Source organism: Crinia signifera, chromosome 4, assembly GCF_055691185.1.
Source record: "Crinia signifera chromosome 4, ASM5569118v1, whole genome shotgun sequence".
Taxonomy (NCBI): Eukaryota; Metazoa; Chordata; class Amphibia; order Anura; family Myobatrachidae; genus Crinia; species Crinia signifera.
This window is the reverse complement of record NC_139220.1, coordinates 38937289-38958402: the sequence shown is the minus strand read 5'-3', so window position 1 is coordinate 38958402 and position 21114 is coordinate 38937289. Positions and strand designations below refer to the sequence as shown.

The following is a 21114-nucleotide window of genomic DNA, read 5'->3' as shown; positions in this document are numbered from 1 at the left end:
AAATGGCGCTGTAATCTCCTCTTTTTAAGGTATGCGATATTTCTATCACCATTGGGGTCGATCTAGACTCCCTCCTTCTGTCCAGCCGCTCTTAAAGAAAACCACAACTGACCTGGGTAAAATTCCCTATGTGCCCGTAATGGTTTCTTTAAGTCTCCACGACCTCTGCATGCATTGATGACGATATCAAACCAGTGAAATCACCAGGACCCCATGAAACATCGACTCACCCGAATCAGATGCCCTATATGCATGTAAAGGTTTCTTTTTCCTCTGAGTCCCCACAGGTAGACAGCTTACTCCATGGAAACTTGCAGTATCCAAAAAAGTTTATTTTCACAATAAAAAGAATAATAAGTGCATAAAAAGTGCGAAGGAAATCCCAAGGAGAGTGGTGGTCTGGGTTACCTCCCAATCCGGATAGAAGGCCGCCCAGTTGCTGAAGATGGTAACTAGCACCTACCACAATCCTCTAGGGTATTTCACTTGCTCCTCCAACCACCAACGCGTTTCGGGCTATGTGAATGAGCCCTTTTTCAAGGTGTGGAGTATTATACCACTTGTACGGTTTTTATACCACATCTAAAATGACATGCCCTGGGTTTTCCCAAAAACATGGACCAACAGTGAAAATCAATTCATCCTTAACAAGTTTAAAAACATATTAAAAACATATACACATAATGCACAAATATACATTACACATCCGTTTAAAATACAATGTAGAAAAATCGGGAAGACATAGATAAACAAATACATTACTGGTGCAATCATGCAGATAATCCAGTGTGGGTCCGTTCATGATTTTACCCACAGTCTAAGAGATCAGCTGTTTCTTTTCGTCAGTGTGATGTAGGTTCGCGCCATGCACGATACTTCCTGATGTTTGACACGCATGGCACGTCATCCTGCGTCACTTCCGGTGACGCGTGGAACGCACAGGACTTCCTGATTTCTACACGGCGCGTCCTGTGTAGTTGCGCTGTGTTTCATCTTTAAAGCTTTATTTGGTTTGTCTGTCCAGTTGAAGTGGAACGCATACTGGCTTCCGGAATCGGATCTGTGCGTTTCACCAACGTATACTAGCGTATCATGCTTGATCTCTTCCTGGTTGCACCTTAAATCTCCTCCCATAGTTTACCAACATACAACATAGAAATAGAGAATATATTAGTGGGTATTGCAGACTTATATCAGATAAATACATATACTAACTGAGTTGGTAAAGTATAAAATCATAGTTGGTTAGTTACTAATTACATTTTGATGCAGATACATAATGGAATATGTGAGGATTACAAAAAGCATTTTAATTCAAAACCCACATTTAAACCAAATACCTTAATACCATTGAGCCATTTGGTTTAAATGTGGGTTTTGAATTAAAATGCTTTTTGTAATCCTCACATATTCCATTATGTATCTGCATCAAAATGTAATTAGTAACTAACCAACTATGATTTTATACTTTACCAACTCAGTTAGTATATGTATTTATCTGATATAAGTCTGCAATACCCACTAATATATTCTCTATTTCTTTGTTGTATGTTGGTAAACTATGGGAGGAGATTTAAGGTGCAACCAGGAAGAGATCAAGCATGATACGCTAGTATACGTTGGTGAAACGCACAGATCCGATTCCGGAAGCCAGTATGCGTTCCACTTCAACTGGACAGACAAACCAAATAAAGCTTTAAAGATGAAACACAGCGCAACTACACAGGACGCGCCGTGTAGAAATCAGGAAGTCCTGTGCGTTCCACGCGTCACCGGAAGTGACGCAGGATGACGTGCCATGCGTGTCAAACATCAGGAAGTATCGTGCATGGCGCGAACCTACATCACACTGACGAAAAGAAACAGCTGATCTCTTAGACTGTGGGTAAAATCATGAACGGACCCACACTGGATTATCTGCATGATTGCACCAGTAATGTATTTGTTTATCTATGTCTTCCCGATTTTTCTACATTGTATTTTAAACGGATGTGTAATGTATATTTGTGCATTATGTGTATATGTTTTTAATATGTTTTAAACTTGTTAAGGATGAATTGATTTTCACTGTTGGTCCATGTTTTTGGGAAAACCCAGGGCATGTCATTTTAGATGTGGTATAAAAACCGTACAAGTGGTATCATACTCCACACCTTGAAAAAGGGCTCATTCAAATAGCCCGAAACGCGTTGGTGGTTGGAGGAGCAAGTGAAATACCCTAGAGGATTGTGGTAGGTGCTAGTTACCATCTTCAGCAACTGGGCGGCCTTCTATCCGGATTGGGAGGTAACCCAGACCACCACTCTCCTTGGGATTTCCTTCCCACTTTTTATGCACTTTTTATTCTTTTTATTGTGAAAATAAACTTTTTTGGATACTGCAAGTTTCCATGGAGTAAGCTGTCTACCTGTGGGGACTCAGAGGAAAAAGAAACCTTTACATGCATATAGGGCAGCTGATTCGGGTGAGTCGATGTTTCATGGGGTCCTGGTGATTTCACTGGTTTGATATCGTCATCAATGCATGCAGAGGTCGTGGAGACTTAAAGAAACCATTACGGGCACATAGGGAATTTTACCCAGGTCAGTTGTGGTTTTCTTTAAGAGCGGCTGGACGGAAGGAGGGAGTCTAGATCGACCCCATTGGTGATAGAAATATCGCATACCTTAAAAAGAGGAGATTACAGCGCCATTTGGAGCACCAATTTGTTGTATTACTCTGAGATAACCTTACATGTCAACTGCCCGCCCCCAGCGCCCACATCACTGGAAGATTTCCATTGGAACGCTGGGCGTTCCCATGGGCGAGACTAACTTCCGCTGACCCCCTCCCCCAATGTTGGCTGCATGCACCCGGCAAACAATCTGTTCGCCGTGGCCATACGCACCTGGCGTATGCACTTCAGCAGAAATACGGCTGCACATACGCCAAACATCGGTCCCCGTGCGAACGTACGGTCTGTGAGAATGGACCAGAATATCAATAAACCCCTAAATGTCCCTATCCACTAGTGCAATCTGGCCTGTTTTCACCCGATTAGGACGGATCGGGGTGAGAAATCAGATCAAATAGGGCCAAATCGCATGTGTATGGAATCGACATGATGTGTGGCCCTGTGCGCATCAGGTTGGAGTCAAAAGTTGGACATGCTGCACATAAGATAAATCGTATGTGCAGCCATCAGGTGCACATCGCGGGTGCTGATTAACACCCATGATATATCGCATATATCAGCAGCTCCCCGGGAGCCCTTTTACATACAATAAATCACATGCAATCTATCACAAGTAAAAAATGGCATCAAGTGCCAAATCCTATGGAATCCCTCCAGGGAGCTCCTGGGGGAGTTCAAGGGAAATCGCATCTGACTTGCCCTTCAGACAAGTCGGACTAGAGTATGGGGGCCTTAAGGGCTCAATTTACTAAAGCTTTTAAAAATTAAAGGAGGTGTTGTTGCCTATAGCAACCGGTCAGATTCTGTCAGTCATTATCTAGGATGCAATCTCTTTTCATTTTAAGAATGTTTAGTAAATTTACCCCTAAAACATTAACTATGGGCCTGATTCAGACCAGTTCGCTAGACTGGGTATGTACGCAGCCTAGCAAACAGGTAAATGCCGCCCAGCCGAACGTCCGCCTTCCCCCTGCCATGCAAATTTCCTCACTAGGACGTGAGGGGATGTATACGCTAAAACACGCACGGGCCAAAAAAAACATTCGATGGTCGCTCACCATGATGATTTTTCCTCCGTTTGTAATGAAAAGCCACCCTGGACTGACTTCTCATTTCAATGCTGTCCTCCGAATTCAGGGCGGGTGCTGATGTCATGAGACGCCCATAAACCGCTGGCCGTTCCCCTGCTCCAGCTCCCTGCCTGCCCCTTTCCCTCCCACTATGGAGCGAACGATTTGACTGAATCAGCCCCTACAGATGTAGTGGGTAGGCTGCGATTGGCTCCATCAGAACAGGGTGCACGAGCGTGTTGTGCATGCTCGCCCCCTTGTGGCGGCTGGCGAATGGTGGCGATGGTGATAGAATTGCCAGGAGCAGCTCTAATGAGAGCACTTCCATCTGTGTGTGTATTTTCTCTGTCTTGTGCCCACAGAGTTGAAATTGCCTTAAGGAGTCTAAATTCTGATGTTCTTATTTAGCAAACAGCAGGGGTAAGAAACATCAAAGAATACTATGCCTAAAAAAAATCTAAAACATTTTTTTTACAACATCTAAATTAAATAGTAGTGTATGAGCCTTTCCACTTGCTCCAGATTATTGTAATAAGATAATTGCAGACAAAAAAGAAATGTTTTACCAGCTTACTCCCTTTGTATATGTTCAAGAGATCTGGTGTTTATTGTACACTACTGAAGACGCAGCATTCCGTAGCTGGGCTTTTATGTTCACTGCGCATTTTTTAATCTGTTGCTATTAAAAAAATCTCATTTACGGACATCTGTTTACTTGGATGCAACTTTTAAAATGTTAATTGATCTTAATTAAATGGATGATAATTATCGACGAGCAAGCGGGAGCTATATATTAGTTTCAGCTTTCTCAGCAAAACTTTTGTAGGGGGAAATATAATTCATGCAAAACACATGTTACATGTTAGAGGAACACACATATTTAATTTTAGCCAGATATTATATTTTTTATCGGTATAGTTTGGTATATATGGATCCTGCTATAGTGTAATCTACAAACTACACTGTACCATAAAGGGACAGTTGAGATGAAATGGGTTTACATCACCACCTGGGGGTCAGAAATGGTAATGCAAATTTTTATGTACTTTCCCGATAAACACGATGCACTGCAATATGGGACACATCTATTGTGGGCCATAAAGACCCTTCCTAAAGCATGGTGGGAAATACTAAAAAAAGATTATTTTAAAAGAGGAAATGTTTTCCTTTGATAGCTTATTTAGTGCAATATATACAGTAAACTGCCTTCAAACTCGGCTAAGCCGTTGTATGTCAGAAAGAGACAATTACGATTATAGAAGATAATAGATGAGCAGTTTAATAGCTGTTTCTTCTGCAATCTCTCTTACATCACAATGCAGTCTGGATACATACGGTCATAAGACAGACCCTGGCATCCCAATAGTGGAATTCCTGACATGGGCTCCAGTTCCACCCTAACCTTCTCCCCCTACCCCCTAACCCTCCCTTGTAGCGGCCTAACCTCATCACCCCTGCAGCCTGATCCTAACTCTCCCCGCACATGCCTCATTCATTGATACTTACCAATTGGGGATGCCGGCTGTTTGGATCCCGGCCTCAATATATACTGTAGAATGCCGGCACCTGACTGTTGAGATGCTGACTGCATACATGCAGTCTGTACTGGGTTTGGGGACCTGGGAAACTATGAGCAGTGCTGTGGAAATCAAAGAAAAAATGGCCCAGCTGCCATTTTCCAAGTGTTTTCAAGTGGGAAAATGGTCAGCCATTTTCCAAGAGATCTCTGCCTAGTGCCCTCTAGTGCTCAGACTCTAAAGCGCTGCAATCAGAGAGGAGTACGTGTGGACGGAGGAGCCTGGAGGCTTCACACAGACCCTTCTCCTCTCTTAAAATTCTTATGTGGCTGCTAGTCTTATTGTGGAATAAATACAGATGTGTTTTGGATTCACTTGGATCTCAAAAGCACCATCTTATTGGCTATCTGGCCATCACATGTTTCAGGTAGCCAATAAGAAAAATCCAGATAAATCCAAACCTCAACATTTCTAATAATAAGATACTATTAAAAGAAGAGCTGAATAGGAAAAGTAAGAATGTACGCAGCCAATTGGAAGCTATTGTCTGGTGTCATCAGCTGTCATTCGGAAATCTTTACACACCTAAATTTAATGTATCAGATGTCTCTTTTCTATAAGGCTACTGATATATTCATTCTAACGTTCCTTTAATATAATTTGTACCAGGAAGGAAAAGGAATGGACGGGACCAGAGAATTAGCAGCGTAACACACACACGACTATGCAAACACTTGTTAAATTGATGTATCACGATCTTGGTCCTGATGTCAAAAAGTTCTTAATCCGCCAGGCTTTTCTTTTGACTTATCAAAGCTTATAGTTCAGTGATTACAATTTTAGGAATGCTTTGTATTACCCAGTGCCTCATGTCCAGTTTTCATTACCCGCTAAACCCCCCTTTGGTTCACTAATCGCTTTCTAGGAAAAAATCCTCTCAGCTTAATTGCTTAACTATGGATAGAATTTACATAACACGAGCCATTGTTACATGGACACCTCTGTGTTTATCTGTTTTAGTGTTGGCTGCCAGATATGGGATTTACATACTGTATCTATAGCTACAGTATATATGTCTCTATGTATATCTATATGTAGATCTATCTATAAGTATCTGCAAATCCACTTATATTACATTTTGTAGCGTGTGCCCAGAAAGTGTAGACATATATTGTTTGGTCTTATGCTAAACCAGTTATACATAACCAGAAGGCTCCCAAAAATCATGTCCCCCTCCCTGAAGAGCCGCGAATCAAGGCATATACTGTAATGAAACACAGAAGAAAGTCCAGCGCCACACCAAGTTGATTTTATATTCGGTAATTGTTACTATCATTACTTTATTAGTATTTTTAGGTCGGCCTGACCTCACTCGTCGTTAGGCGCTGCTGCTCTAATTGGGATTGCTCTTAGGGTGCATACACACTGTACAATTTTTTTGACCAATTTGGTTGAAAGACATTTCCATTGAACCCAGTGTCCTGGACTAAAGATGTTGATGAAAGATATTGACGACAGACGAAAGAAGAAAGATCTAGATACAGTTTATAGGCTCTTTTTGAAAGATATCCAAATTGAGCTGCATGCACAGTTGACGAACTATCTTGATGAACAACTGGCGGGTATGCGCATCATCATTCATCGTTTGTTTGTTGACAATATCTTTTGTCAACATCTTCCGTCCAGGACACTGGGTTCAATGGAAATGTCTTTCAACCAAATTGGTCAAAAAAATTGTACCAAGCGAAGAAAAAGGAAATTGGAGAAATAGAGCTGCGCACCCAGCTAGAGTTGTGAAAACAATTTAATATTACACAAATACAATACACAAATAAAAATATTTAAAAATCAAGAAAAATAAAAAATAAAAACCACACAATATATAAAATAGGGAATATACAGCCGGTTGTATTTAACTAGATTCCAGTCCTGGTTATGGTGATTAGTGTCAGGTTAGTATTGTTATAAGCATATTACTGACGATAGCCAGAGTACATTCCCAGGTTTTAGTGTTGTTATTAGAAACACAATATATTGCACTATTTGTTAGTGATTAAAGGGTATTTTGTAGTCACTTTTCGTGTCTGGCCAGACAGTTCGGGTAATGGTACCTTACAGATGACCTTGTGCTGCTTAATCCTGTCCTCCCAGTTGATGGCGCTGGTTAGCCAGATATACAACTTTTTCCGGAGTGTATTTTTCAGGTAAGCTGGTCACAGCATAATCAGGGGTACCAATCCTCTTAAATGTATTGCCAATAAAGTGGTCCGCTAACGCGTTTCCCCGCCTGTTTGTAGTAATCAGGTTTGCCACCCATACGCTCTCTGAAGAAGCCGCTGATTACTACAAACAGGCAGGAAAACGCGTTAGTGGACCACTTTATTGGCAATACATTTAAGAGGATTGGACAACCCCTAGGATTAAGCAGCACCACACACACTTAGCGGGTAGAGCGCAATATACCGCCATTTTTCACTATATCTGGCTAACCAGCGCCATCAACTGGGAGGACAGGATTAAGCAGCACAAGGTCATCTGTAAGGTACCATTACCCAAACTGTCTGGCCAGACACGAAAAGTGACTACAAAATACCCTTTAATCACTAACAAATAGTGCAATATATTGTGTTTCTAATAACAACACTAAAACCTGGGAATGTACTGTGGCTATCGTCAGTAATATGCTTATAACAATACTAACCTGACACTAATCACTATAACCAGGACTGGAATCTAGTTAAATACAACCGGTTGTATATTCCCTATTTTATATATTGTGTGCTTTTTATTTTTAATTTTTCTTGATTTTTAAATATTTTTATTTGTATATTGTATTTGTGTAATATTAAATTGTTTTCACAACTCTAGCTGGGTGCGCAGCTCTATTTCTCCAATATACTGTAATGGGCTTTATGACGACAAGCTCCGCCCCTTCTCCCGGAGAGGAAAGATAAGAAGTAGGCAAGTACAGGTTGGGTATCCCTTTTCCAGATCCCCCCCTCTTCCCGCACTTTTTGTTATACTTTCCTCATCTCCCAGTGTCCACGGCGGCCATCGGATTCCTCTTCAGTGGCATCCCCGGTCCCAAGAATGCACTGCGCGGGTGCCCGGTGACGTGCACAATGCATCGTTGGTTTCCGAGGTTTCTGATGGCCGCTGTGGACGCCAGGGGACACCGTGGACGTCGGCGGACCGGCAGGGCACAGTATGTAAAAAAATTTATATTCTGAAATCCGCAATAATCCCTTATCATGAATGCTCGTAGTCCCAAGCTTTTTGAATAAGGGATACTCAACCTGTATGTGCTAAGGTAAGGCCTCTGAGAACTTTTCCCCCTGACATTTGTGGTTGTTGCAGTTAATTCACTAGGCCTCACCCTCGCAGAGGCCTTTTTCCACAAACATTTCTCTTTGTGTATGAAGCACCATTTGTGTTCAGTAGCCACGTGGGTCTATAACAATATAAGTATATTCTTGTAACCACAATGGAATGTGAGAGTCAGGATGCTGCATTGGGGCACTGACATCACGTAAATTAGCACAATGACTGTCCGATGATGTCAGCCGCTAATAGAACGTCCAGAGATTTGATCTGTATACTTGATGTGGCAACGATGCAAAATCTAGTAAACAAACCAAAAGATGAAGGAGCAGACAGGAGACGACTGGCTGTGTACAAAGTGACCTTTACCACCTGCTGCGCAATACGGCCCATAAAACTGTCCCTGTTATCATTGCAAGCATAGCTCCGGTCCCAAAGCATTTGAAACATCAGTACAAATATTATGCTATAAGATAAAGCACGTCGTACATGTTTGCATATTTTTACTGCTAGTCATAATGACATAAATGAATTCCTTTGGTGGCTCGTTTAATCGCTAAATCTCCTTTTCTTCATCTTTAATCCGTACGCTGTTAAAGCGTCTTCAACATCTTGTTTGCAGTATATAAATCCAAGAATATATAAACATAGAGCAAAGTGGAACTTCTAAATCAGACATAAATAAACAGTACAAGTAATAGTCACTTGTAAGATATCATAGAAATATGATTCCTAAACCACAAGCATTAAGTCATTGTTCTCTTCTTGCTCCTCTCTTGCGCTCACTGTCGGATGTATAACCCCGGGCCTCATATTTGCCTACTTTCATGGAATCTGCAGGAGGCTCCTGATATTTGGTTTAGTCCCCCGCAACCCTGGAAGAGTAGACAGCTCTCCCGCATCCTGCCTGCTTCCTAGTGAAGCGGTCTTCCTAATGAAGTGGTCAGGATTGTATGTTACTCATCAGCAAACAAGGGATTTTCTGGAAGGGGCATGGTTAAATGACTGGGTCATATTTTTTAGCTCCGCCCCTTATATCAGCACCATGAATTGTGGGTGTTTCCCTGCGTTGGGTGACTAAATATTAGACCAGTTTGCCCAGCCTCCTGTACTGGTGGCTTTTTTCCAAACTTCTCCCAAACCTTCAGTGTTTTTTCAATTCTATACAGCAATGTCAGTAGCTGCTTGGTTAAGGCTAAGGGTCATTATTCAGATCTGATCGCATTACAAATTTGTTCTCAAAATGGGCAAAACCATGTGCACTGCAGGTGGGGCAGATGTAACATGTGCATAGAGAGTTAGATTTGGTAGGAGTGTGTTAAAACTGAAATCTACATTGCAGTGTAAAAATAATGCAGCCAGTATTTACCCTGCACAGAAACAAAATAACTCACACAAATCTAACTCTCTCTATACATGTTACATCTGCCCCACCTGCAGTGCACATGGTTTTGCCCATTTTTTGACAACAAATTTGTACTGCGATCAGATCTGCATAAGGGCCAAGGTGTATTATAGCTCTGGGCCAATGAATGGCAGCTCCTACATAATACAGAATCACATTAAGGTATGTACAGTATAACGGAACAATTTAATATAAAAAAATTGGGAATAGCAAGTTTAAGAATATGATTAGATTTTCATTTAGAATACAATTATTTCTCTTTCTGAAATTTTACTTATCAATACTTATTTATTAACATTTAAATATATAGCAATAGCATATTCCATTGTGCTTTCAATTGGGAACAGAACAGTAATACTACTTTCAGACCGCAAATGCCGTGTTGCACACGGGATTAGGACACGGGTCCCATCCCCAGAGCAACATGGCAATGCGGTCTGAAAGTTCCGACACGGCATAAGTGACGTTACATGGGGCGGAGCTGGGCGGCGGCTCGTCATCGGGGGCTCGGGAGGAGGCAGTACTTGGAGCCGACAGTGCTGCCTCCTCCATACTGTGAATGGGACACGGGTCGCTCGACCCAGGCACCCGTTAACACTGCATTTCACACGGGTCATAGCCGTGTTCAACCCTGGTCATTACCAGGGATGAACACCTGTGTTGCTCGACCCGTGGTGGCCTTTTCAGACTGCACCTTGACCCGTGTTGGGGCCACAAGAACACGGCAATAACCCGGGTCTAGAGTGTGGTCTGAAAGCGGTATAACAAGACTGGGTAATAAAAACAACAAAGGGAGAATTCAGTTAGCCCCAAAAATGTAATGGGTGTGAAAAATGGGGGTCACCTCGTGCTTTTACGCTCTTTTTTAAATACAGCCCTTTTGTTGCACCCATTCAATTTCTGTTTGTGGTACAGATTTATTACACCTAATGAAGTGATAAAGTGGCAGGGGATAATGCAGCAGCCAATCAGCTTCTAAATGTAATGTTAGGAGCTGATTGGCTGGTGCCTTATCACCGGCCACTTTATCACTTCACCAGGCTTAATACATCTGCTCCTTTGTGTGTTAACACATAGCATCTTTGGAACCATAAAAGGCAGCAGGTATTAAGTCTGGATGAGAGACGCAGGTCATGTGCAGAGCGGTCGGGTGGGGAGATATTTTGAGAAAAGGGAAGAGATGTATGTTAAAGCAGTTCAGCCTTGAAAATTCCTAAACAGGGGTCGCAACACGAGACCATACCCCTTTACCCAAGCCCATGCACATCAGTTCCATAAATCCACCCCTTTTTGGGCCGGTCATGCCTTCAGCGAGGCAGGTCCCAATTTGTGAAACACGAAAGTTGGGAGGGATTCGATAAATCGCTGGGTGAATACAAACTGAGCGCTTTTCACCCTGCCCAAAGATTTTTCATTGGGGGTGAACTCCTTTCCACAGTAGGAGACAGGCCTTTGGACGGCGATGATTTGGGATACACACTAGGCGATTTGGAGCCCAAAGTATCTAAGCCGCCAAAAGTAAGTTACTTTGAGTGCAACATCACCTAGTGTGTATGGGCCTTAACAGAGCTGAACAGCAGACAGTGAACGGTTAGTGAGGAAGTCCAAAAGTCTCTAACTTGTGAGAGTCTTATGGCGGGATATATTGCTGCCCGAGTTCGGTGGCCGAGCGGATTGGTGGACGATGATTGCCACAAAAACCTCCTTTACTCTGATCACATTCAAACCCCTTGAGAAAGGTGCTTATTTGTGGCATTTAACATTTATGTGCTTTCTGTAATATCATAATAATAATTTTATATTAAAATACATGTTTTCTTTCATCCTCTGATCAAAGCTCAAGAAAGGCATTGTGTGAGTTTGTTCAGTTGTGTAATAGCATCCACAGTGTAAATACAGGAATAACACACTGAGGTACTTACGGAATTGCAATCTCAAACAAGTTGTTCTGTATCAGCTGCTTCCCCAGCATAATGATGCTAAGCTGGATACATAACTCCATCAAACATCCGCCGGGCGCACACTGCAGACAGAAACAGTACACATAAGGGGCTGTCATTACACCTGTCACCATAGGGTCTGACGGAAGAGCTAGGCACAATGTCCCCTGAAAGATAATATACTGTATGTCACAAACGTTTTATTTCATCCTTACTAGCCCCTGCCTGACTGACCAGTGCCCAGATCTCTGTGACATTAGATCATTCCTCTTCTGCTACATCCAGTAGGATTGACTAGGGCAAACTTAGTGCAGCACAACTATGACTGCATGCAAACTCACTAGCAGCTCCGGATCATCCAATGGGCACCCAGAGTACTGCTGTAAGTCGGCTGGAACCCTGACCATTGTTTTTATATCTTTATACAGCCAGGGAGGGAGATGGGTCCAAACCAGTTTCCTGCTTGTGCCAATTAATAGTATGATTCATAATACAATTTTTATTATTTGTAGCATACTTGCCTACCCTCCTGGAATGGACAGAAGGCTCCCAAAAAGGACATGCAAGTCTTCCATTTTTTCACCCACCCATGCCCGGATGCCCATTTAGAAAGGGGACAGTCCGGGCAGCTGATGATGTGATCGGAGCCATGCGCACTGCTTTGCAATGCAAATGTAATCTCAGGAACTGAAAAGCGGGGGGCGTGGCTACAGTGACCACGCTTTTACAGCCTCACCCCCTTTATTCATGTCTCTCCCCCCCCCCCAGCTGAGCCAACCTGGCGTGCACACAGCACACCACAGTCGACACAGGGGTGCTGCTCTGGGACTTCCCCCCTTCACCCGGCCATGGACTACCTCCTCTGCCCCTTGCTCTAAGACATAGGTGGTTATTCTGATCCACACTTGTGGATTTAACGCTGCCCGCTGCTCGCACTGCCGCCAGCCCCTCCTCATGGCACGGCTGAGAATGGATGTTTTGCATAAACATCCACTTGCAGCCTAGGGGGCGAGGAACACAGCATTCGATGGTCGCTGACCATCAAACGATGTGGAACGAGCACGCAAAACAAAGACACTGTCAGGTGTCTTAGCTTTGCGTGTTCCCTGTACGAGGACAGTGCGGGCAGCTGCCATCCGGTGATGTCAGCTGCCTGTCCCTGGTAAACTGACATCCGGTGATGTCAGCTGCCTGCCCCCGGCAGCCGCGTCACTGCTTCATTACAATGGGAACGCCTAGCATTTTCATGGTAACACCCATGAAATGCTGAGTGTTCTCATGGGCGCGTCCAACTGCCACGATCGCATTGGTGGGTACAAATCGGACAGCAAACTTGTAGTTTGCTGTGTCCATTCGCACTCAGCGCATGTGCATTAGGCAAACATCACCCCCCATGCGAACACGAAGGGGAGCGTAGGGACCTGACTAAGGTCCACAGACTGCTTACATGGGCCATCCACATAAGCAGTCTATGGGTGACATTTAATGAGATTCGAAAATGTGATTTCTGTGATTTTTTTCGCCAAAAACGTCAGAAATTGCATTTGCATATTTAATGAGATATGAAAACAGCAAAAACCATCGATTTTGCCTTGAAATCGCACATTCTGAAAGTGCGATTTCTAGTTGCTCCGGAACTCGCATCCAGAAATCGCATATTTAATGAGATGCGAAAACGGGAACATTTTACTCAAATTCGCCACACATGCAGTCTTCAAAATGTGTAAAAGTTTTTTTTTTTTTTTTAAATGGCGTGAGGTCCCCCCTCCTGAGCATAACCAGCCCTGGGCTCATTGAGCCGGACCTGGTTTCAAAATATGGGGGACCCCCAGATTTTTTGTTCCCCGTATTTTTGGAACCAGGTCCGGCTCATTGAGCCAGGGGCTGGTTCTGCTCAGGAGGGGGACCTCACGCCATTATTTATTTATTTCTTTTTTTTTAACACAAATTCACACATTTCCTCAAATTCGCACAATTTCATGACTAAAAATCACACATTTTAATGACTAAAAATCGCATCCTTTTAAATGTCACCCTATGTCTTGCAGCGGTGGGGGATAGTGTAAACCAGTGGTAGCCAACCCTAGCCCTCTAGAGCTACCAACAGTTCACATTTTCCAGACAACCTAGCTGCTGCACAGCTGCACTCATTAATCACTGACACATTGTAAAAGATCCACAGATGGAGCTAATTAGCTCACTTGAGACCTGCAAAACAAGCACTGTTGGTAGCTCTCGAGGACTAGGGTTGGCCACCCCAGGTGTAAACCATATTGCAGCAGATGGGGAAGTCCCAGAGCAGCACACCCATGTCGGCTGCTGCGTGCTCCTATGGTAGTAATGGTAGTTTGAATACTACAAAAAAAAATCTGCGAAAACTTGCTCTTCAACTTTACAACAGGAGAAAAGGAAGGACACACAATAATGAGATGGGGACATCACTTTCCCCCCATGTTGGTGTGAATCCAGGACTGGGATAATATACTTTCTAATTCATAGCATCTCGTTCACACTTGCACCTTCCAAATATAAAAGTAATAAGCACAGTATATAAAAAAGTATTAAAATAAAATATTTTGAATTAACTAATGTAAATATAACTTACTTCTTCAACTCTGTAATCATGGAAAATATACACATAGCTGCCCGGCCTCCCAACAAACCTAGGGGTAAGAAACACAGAGAAAAGCATAAACCATAATCTCTGGGGAATCTAACTGCAGACACTGTTTTTTCTCAGTATTGATAACTTGAAAGTGTCTAGGTCAACAGTCAATAGACCGACACCATATTATCGACATGCACGTCAACCTTGTGTCTATGTTGACCATTTGGTGTCGACCTACTGTAAACCTAGATAATGTCGACCTTTTATACCATAACTTTTTTCTCTTTTCTGTTCGTCTAGTTAAAATAATAATTTTTAATAGAATAAGAATATTCTGCATTATCTATCTTCCGGACGGTGCTATTAGGGCAGCTTGCAGAACTCGCAATTTAGGGGGTTATTCTGGTTGGCTCGCAAGGCTGCAAATACCTTGCCCCTGCCGCTGTCCCTGCTAAGGGTATAGGGAAGTCGATAGCTGCAGCAGGTGGAACCGTCAGCGCTGCTGACCGTTCATACATTTGCCCTGCATGGACAGAGGTGCATAATCATTTATTGAATGTCGGCCAGTGGCGTAACTATAGCTCCGCAGCCCCCGCGGTGGCGGGGGGGGGGGGCGCAGAGAAATTGGGGGCGCCGCCGGGGGGGCTGCGGGGCTATAGTTACCCGCGGTCTGCGTCTTCCCCGGCTCTCTGTCGGGACCTTCCTGACGTTGCGGTCCCGGCCAGCTCCTGCTGCAATGAAAACTGACAATTAGAAAATGGCTGCCCCCATACTGCAGACAGTTTTCTGTCTGCAGTATGGGGGCAGCCATTTTCTAAGAGTCCGTTTTCATTGTAGCAGCAGGAGCCGGCCGGGACCGTGACGTCAGGAAGGTCCCGACAGAGAGCCGGGCGAGACTACGCAGACCGCGGGTAAGAAGGGGGGGCAGGTTAGGTGGGGGGCGCCGAATAAACGTGCGGCGGGGGGGCGCTGAATAGTTAGTTACGCCCCTGATGTCGGCCACTTCAAACACGGAGGAGACGCAGTATCAGCGCACATAACACGCGCTGATACCCATTCTCCCCCATAATGCTGCATCATAAAGATGGGGCCGCGCTCATCCTTGCCGCCAAATTGGCATCCACAGGTTTCTGACGGATGGTGATCCGGCGGACAGGGACGGAATGTGGATGCGCAGGCGTCTCACAGGCTGCACATTCCGGCGGATGGAGGTAATCGAGATGGGAGCCACTCTGGTGAGAGCGGCCCCATCTGTACATCTGCCCGACAGTAACTACAATAGAAGTATAGAAGATTGTTGTAGTTGCAATCCCAGTTATGATAAATCTGCTAATGATCAGGGGGAAAGTCCTGTTGTCCTATTGGCTTCAGCACCACTTCACACTTGCTGTTGTATTATGAGTGCATTATTATTGTGTAGCAGTTCAGCATTATTCAGCAAAACATCAAAAAGAAAAATGCTGGTAAACATGGAAAACATAAGTGTACAGGGAACACAATAAAACCGTACACTGGGAAAGTACAAAGTGCTGCATTCAATTCACAAACATCATATAAATGAAATGATTGGAATCTGTTATCTATCAGAGATCCCTTGACCAGCAGTTGTTCTGTTTATATACGGCATCATAACAAGAGAGAGAAAACCGTTTCTCCTGTGCACAGTATTGAGCATAGATGCTGTTCTTCAGATGTAACCCATAATTGCTGACTTTTTGGCTGCTCCGGAAGGGGGCAGCTAGCTCAGTGAGGCAGGGGGGCGGAGCCCTTGCCGGGAGCAAAATGGGGCGGTTCGGGGGTGGAGTCACAGGCAGACTGACCTATTTGGGGGCATACCTAGAGTAATCGCGTCATTTTAGCCACGCTACCCATCATGCAACGCCGATATTTCAGGCATTGAACTGCGGGGGCGGGACTAAAATAACGTGATCGCGTCATTTGACCCATGCCCCCCCGCCCCGCTGAGGGGCAGTTCGCTGGAGATGTAGGGCTATGCGGGAAGGCTGCCCCCCTTTCCGGCCATTCCCAGAAAGGTAGGCAACCCTGATGTAACTATGATCTATTATAGCCATGGTGTATATCTAATACTGAATATGTTTCCTTACCTGTTTACTATCGAATTATGGGCCAGAATTTGGCCCTGTTTTCGTTGGTGGGGGGTCTGCGAATGAGCAAACACCTTGTGCGAATGCCTTTGGCGAGTATCCCACTCGCTGAGGCGTTTGCACAGTAAGGGGTGGGCTGGAGGCAGGCAGGGGGCAGCAGCAGGGGAACACCCAGTGTTTTATGGGCATTCCCATGGGAAGGAAGGCGTGTCGATGCCTGTGTGGGCTCAGTGGCTAATTCGGACTCCAGCGGCCATCTGAGAAGTAAGTATTGCCTTACATTTCAGCCCGAAGGCTGCAGAAATCCGTCGATGGTCAGCAACCATCAAATGATTTCACTCCCAGGCGGCCACATGTACATATACATTCCCTCAACATGCTAGAGAGAGGATTCGGGGGGCCAGGCCTTCGGCGGGACGGGATGGGGCGGTGGAGGCTTATACTTGCAGACTAGCAAACAGGTCTGAATCAGGCCCAATGTGTAGATTAAATCCTCATTTATTATTTCTATAGCCCTGTACACACTAGTTGACTAGAGGCACCGCTGATAGATAACTATATCGGTTGAATGATACTGTGCAGTGATGTCACCGGGACCCACTGAATAGGCGGGTCCTTCGCTATATAGCCAAAATTGACCGGCATGTTCAGCCAAATTGGGGGTCATTAACCATGAACGAGCATCGGTAATGATATTGAGGGTACACACTAGACCTTTTTTTAAGAGATATCGCTCAGAAGGGCCCTTCATATACTGTACAGTTTATAGTAAACTAGTTAAAAGCCCGTCACTCATCACACAGTAACCAGAGGCAACAGAATGGTCTGGGGCAAGAGGGCAACTTGTGTGCGTGTCCCAAATATGACAGAAACGTGGGTGAGCGCTTTCCTTTGGATTCCGTGGTGAAGGCTTCACCTTTCCAAGCGGTCTGCTGACATACTGTTTGGGGCTGTCCCATCTCCTGTCCTGGCCAGTCTCTCTACACTGGGGCAACACTGGTAGGAGGCTGTGGTCCCAAGATGTCCCAGTAGGCTCAGCATGGCCTCCTCCCAATCATGCATCAGTGAAGAGAGAAAGGCCATCAAGGACAGAAGATGGGACAGCACCCGGCGGCAGCAGGCGGCTTAGAAAGGTAAAACCGCCAACGGGAATCCAGAATAAGCACTCACCTGCACTTTGGGGGGGGGGGGGGGTTTGAGGAGGTCAGCAGCACAGCACCATGTAGGGTGAGGCTAGCAGTGTGCTGGGAGATGGGGCTCTGTCGTGCTGACATACTGAAGTTGAGGAGCAACATTGGGAATTTATTATATAGGTCAAATGTATTTCAGATTGTGTATTCAAAAAAAATAAAAAAATTAAAATAAAACTGAATTCCAAAGTTCAAAAGTCATCCAAGAGTCGTCTTAATAAAACATTGGGAACTAATATGGCAAGGTGATGAATAAAGGAGTTTCCTGTCCCCCTGAGTGGTTCTATATGGTCATCTGACATCACTTAGCCCCAACGCAGCCACTTCTGCAGTATCATCTTCCTCCTGTCTCCTGACTCCTATCATCTTACTCCTGCCTCACTCCAAGGTGTAACTTACCGTCCTTTAAAAAAGGCCACATAGAATATTGAGGCGTAGGAGTTCACAAACTTCAGGAGGAATGCCTTGAGGATCAACCGCTCTTCAAAGGTCTTTTCAGTTTTAGGTACCTCTGAAAAATTTTAAATATAGCATTAACCCTTTATTTTAAAAAATACAGCAAATAATGGAAAAATAATGGTGGGGTACCAATATTATCTAAAATGAAGGTTACTTACAGACTAAATGTTAACTTAGAATTACAGTTCTTTACAGTATAAAAGCTTGTCAAATTACATGGCAACATCAATCTGGTTTTGCATTGTCAATGATTGCTGCTTTGAAAAAAAATGGGAAAACTCTCCCAAAATATCTCACTTTCTGAAACTCTCACCTGGGCCCTTATTCTGATCGGTGCGGAAATTCCCGCATGCGGACGGACCGCCGATGTTGATCGTCTGCGCATGTGCAGAGGTCACTCTGCGCATGTGCAGGCGATTTCGCCGCACGGATTCTTTATACGCCGCACAGGGGGCGTAGAGGGGCGTGAGGGGCTACTTAGCCTCATTACCCTATGCATACGCCCCGCGTTTCATGGGCGTTCCCATGCAAACGCGGGGCGTATGCATGGTAATGAGGCCGTGACGCGTGGGTACGGGGCGGGCATCTGACATCGCCGGATGTCAGCTGCCCGCCCCTATACATGATTTCACACGGACAAGTGTCCGTGTGGTCTTGTGTTGCGGGACCTGGTGGAGCGTGCGGCCCTGCATTCGATGTTCGGCGACCATCGAATGCAGGGGCTGCTCCCACCATAGAGGAGGCGTATCCCCGTCCAATTTCATGCGGATCGCCACATATCCGCATACGGACGGCAGGTGGCGATCCGTATGGAAGGCGGGGATTCGCCTGCACGGTTGCGGCCGCATATTCTGATCGGGCCGCACCGATCAGAATAAGGGCCCCTATTACATTTGGCTCCAGATTCACATTACACTTTCCAGATGTTAGACTGTTAGTTGGTTAAAATTGAAAGCGTATTAAGACATAATTTGCAAGGGGTGTGGATTAGTTGGTCACCAGCAGTCATTAGGTCGACACCATTAGGTCGGCTCAAAAAAACTGTGAAAAACCCCATGTCGAACTTTTGACTGTCGACCTAACCCATGTCGACCTAATGACCCCGTTGATCTAATGACCCTGTCGACATAAGCCATGTCGACTTAGACTCATGTCATCCTTCCTGCATGTCGACCTAGACACATGTCGACCTTCCTGCATGTCGACCTAGACACATGCCGACCTAATGACTGTCTAACAACTTGCTGGTGACCCAATGACTGTATCCGTTTGCAAGGGGGGGCCCTCTGATTTCAACTTATATGAGGAGAACTTTTTCCTGAGATTTCGGCTTCCATGGGGTTTAATGACCAGCACGCTCTACCAGCCACTAATAGGGTCAAGGGAAGAAGACGAGGAGGCAGCAAGTGTAGGCGATCAACGGTTCTTGCTTTTATTCTCTACATTTATAGTTATACTTTTTGCCAATAAACCTTGAGCTGAATAAAGTTATTCTGCAAAATGTAACAGTGACTGAGTTCTCCAGTGGTGCCGAACGCAAGCCAAACCTAGGGTCTGATTCAGACCTGTTCTCTAGGCCGCATGTGTTCACAGCCTAGCGAACAGGTAAATGCTGCCCGCTGCCTAACGGAATGGCCGCCTCCCCCTTGTGCGAATCGGCTCTCTAACATGCAAGGGGATGTTAACGGCAACAGATCCCCTCGCATGCAGCCGCAATGCGCTCACATCCAATGATTTCTCCAGTCTTAGCTAAGAAAAGTCGGGGCGGGTGCCGACATCATGTAATGTCAACGTCAATGTCAACCAGGTCTTCGTCTGCAAGGGAATGCCCAGCATTTTTATGGGGACGCCATAAAACATTGGACGTTCCCCTGCTGTTGCCTCCTGCCTGCCCCCATTCCGCCCCTCCTGGAATGAATGGCTTGGCGAGTCATTTGCTCCCAGGGTTTGCGCATACAAAAACCACAAACATTGGGGACAGGGACAACTTTGGCCCGTAATGAACCAGTCTGAATCGGCCCTTTAGACTGTTGTTAAAGTGACAATTTACAAGGCAAAACATGTCTTGTAAATTATTGCCTCTTTTAAAAAAACATCCGAGCTTATCCGGCATCCTGTACCTACAGCGAACGTTGACCCTATTACATTTTGCCGGATGACTTTGACAGTTGTAGCGTATAAAACACTAAAAGTAATTATGCTGGTATGTGTAATCAATGGGAAAGGAACTACTTTATTTTAGTAATTACAACAGCAAACCTTTGTGCCTGAATATACTAACTAGAGATTCTTGAAAGATCTTGAAAACAGTTTTCGAGAACCTGAAACGTATCTAGCATACAGTACTCAGCTAATACTTGCTAGTTTAAATTTAGTTCCAGAATTTTGGTTGAACCACAAGATCACTAGGGAACTGAAACATGTTTGAGGCCATAGAGCCGACCTCAAAATTAATTGGTGGAAATTTTGATGGGAAAAATACTTCACATGTGATGTTGCTATGGGCAACCAATCAGATCCGTTCTACTATCTTCTAGAGGGTGCTAAATAAATAATAAGTAGATTCTGATTGGTTGCCTATAGCAACATCACATGTGAAGTCTTATTCCCATCTTAGTAAATTTCCCCCATTGCGTTTTAAACATATTTAAGTACAGGGCAGCACGGAAGGTGTAAGGGTTAGCATTACTGCCTCACAGCACTGAGGTCATGGGTTTGATTCCCATCATGGCCCTAACTGTGTGGAGATTGTATATTCTCCACCTATAAGGTGTACCTAAACTGCGGGCGCCCTGTGCGAGGACAGTGCAGGTAGCTGACATCCG

General features: G+C 44.6%; 1 protein-coding gene across 1 annotated transcript in view; it reads right to left on the bottom strand.

Annotated features, from left to right (window-relative positions):
- Window positions 1-21114, bottom strand: part of ANO2 (anoctamin 2) — a 211343-nt gene that overhangs the window by 51760 nt on the left and 138469 nt on the right. The window contains exons 15-17 of the mRNA XM_083181601.1: window positions 18230-18341; window positions 14533-14590; window positions 11910-12010 (exon numbers count right to left, since the gene is read on the bottom strand). Coding sequence (XP_083037727.1) covers window positions 11910-12010; window positions 14533-14590; window positions 18230-18341 — 271 coding nt within the window. The remainder of the gene's footprint in view (window positions 1-11909; window positions 12011-14532; window positions 14591-18229; window positions 18342-21114) is intronic.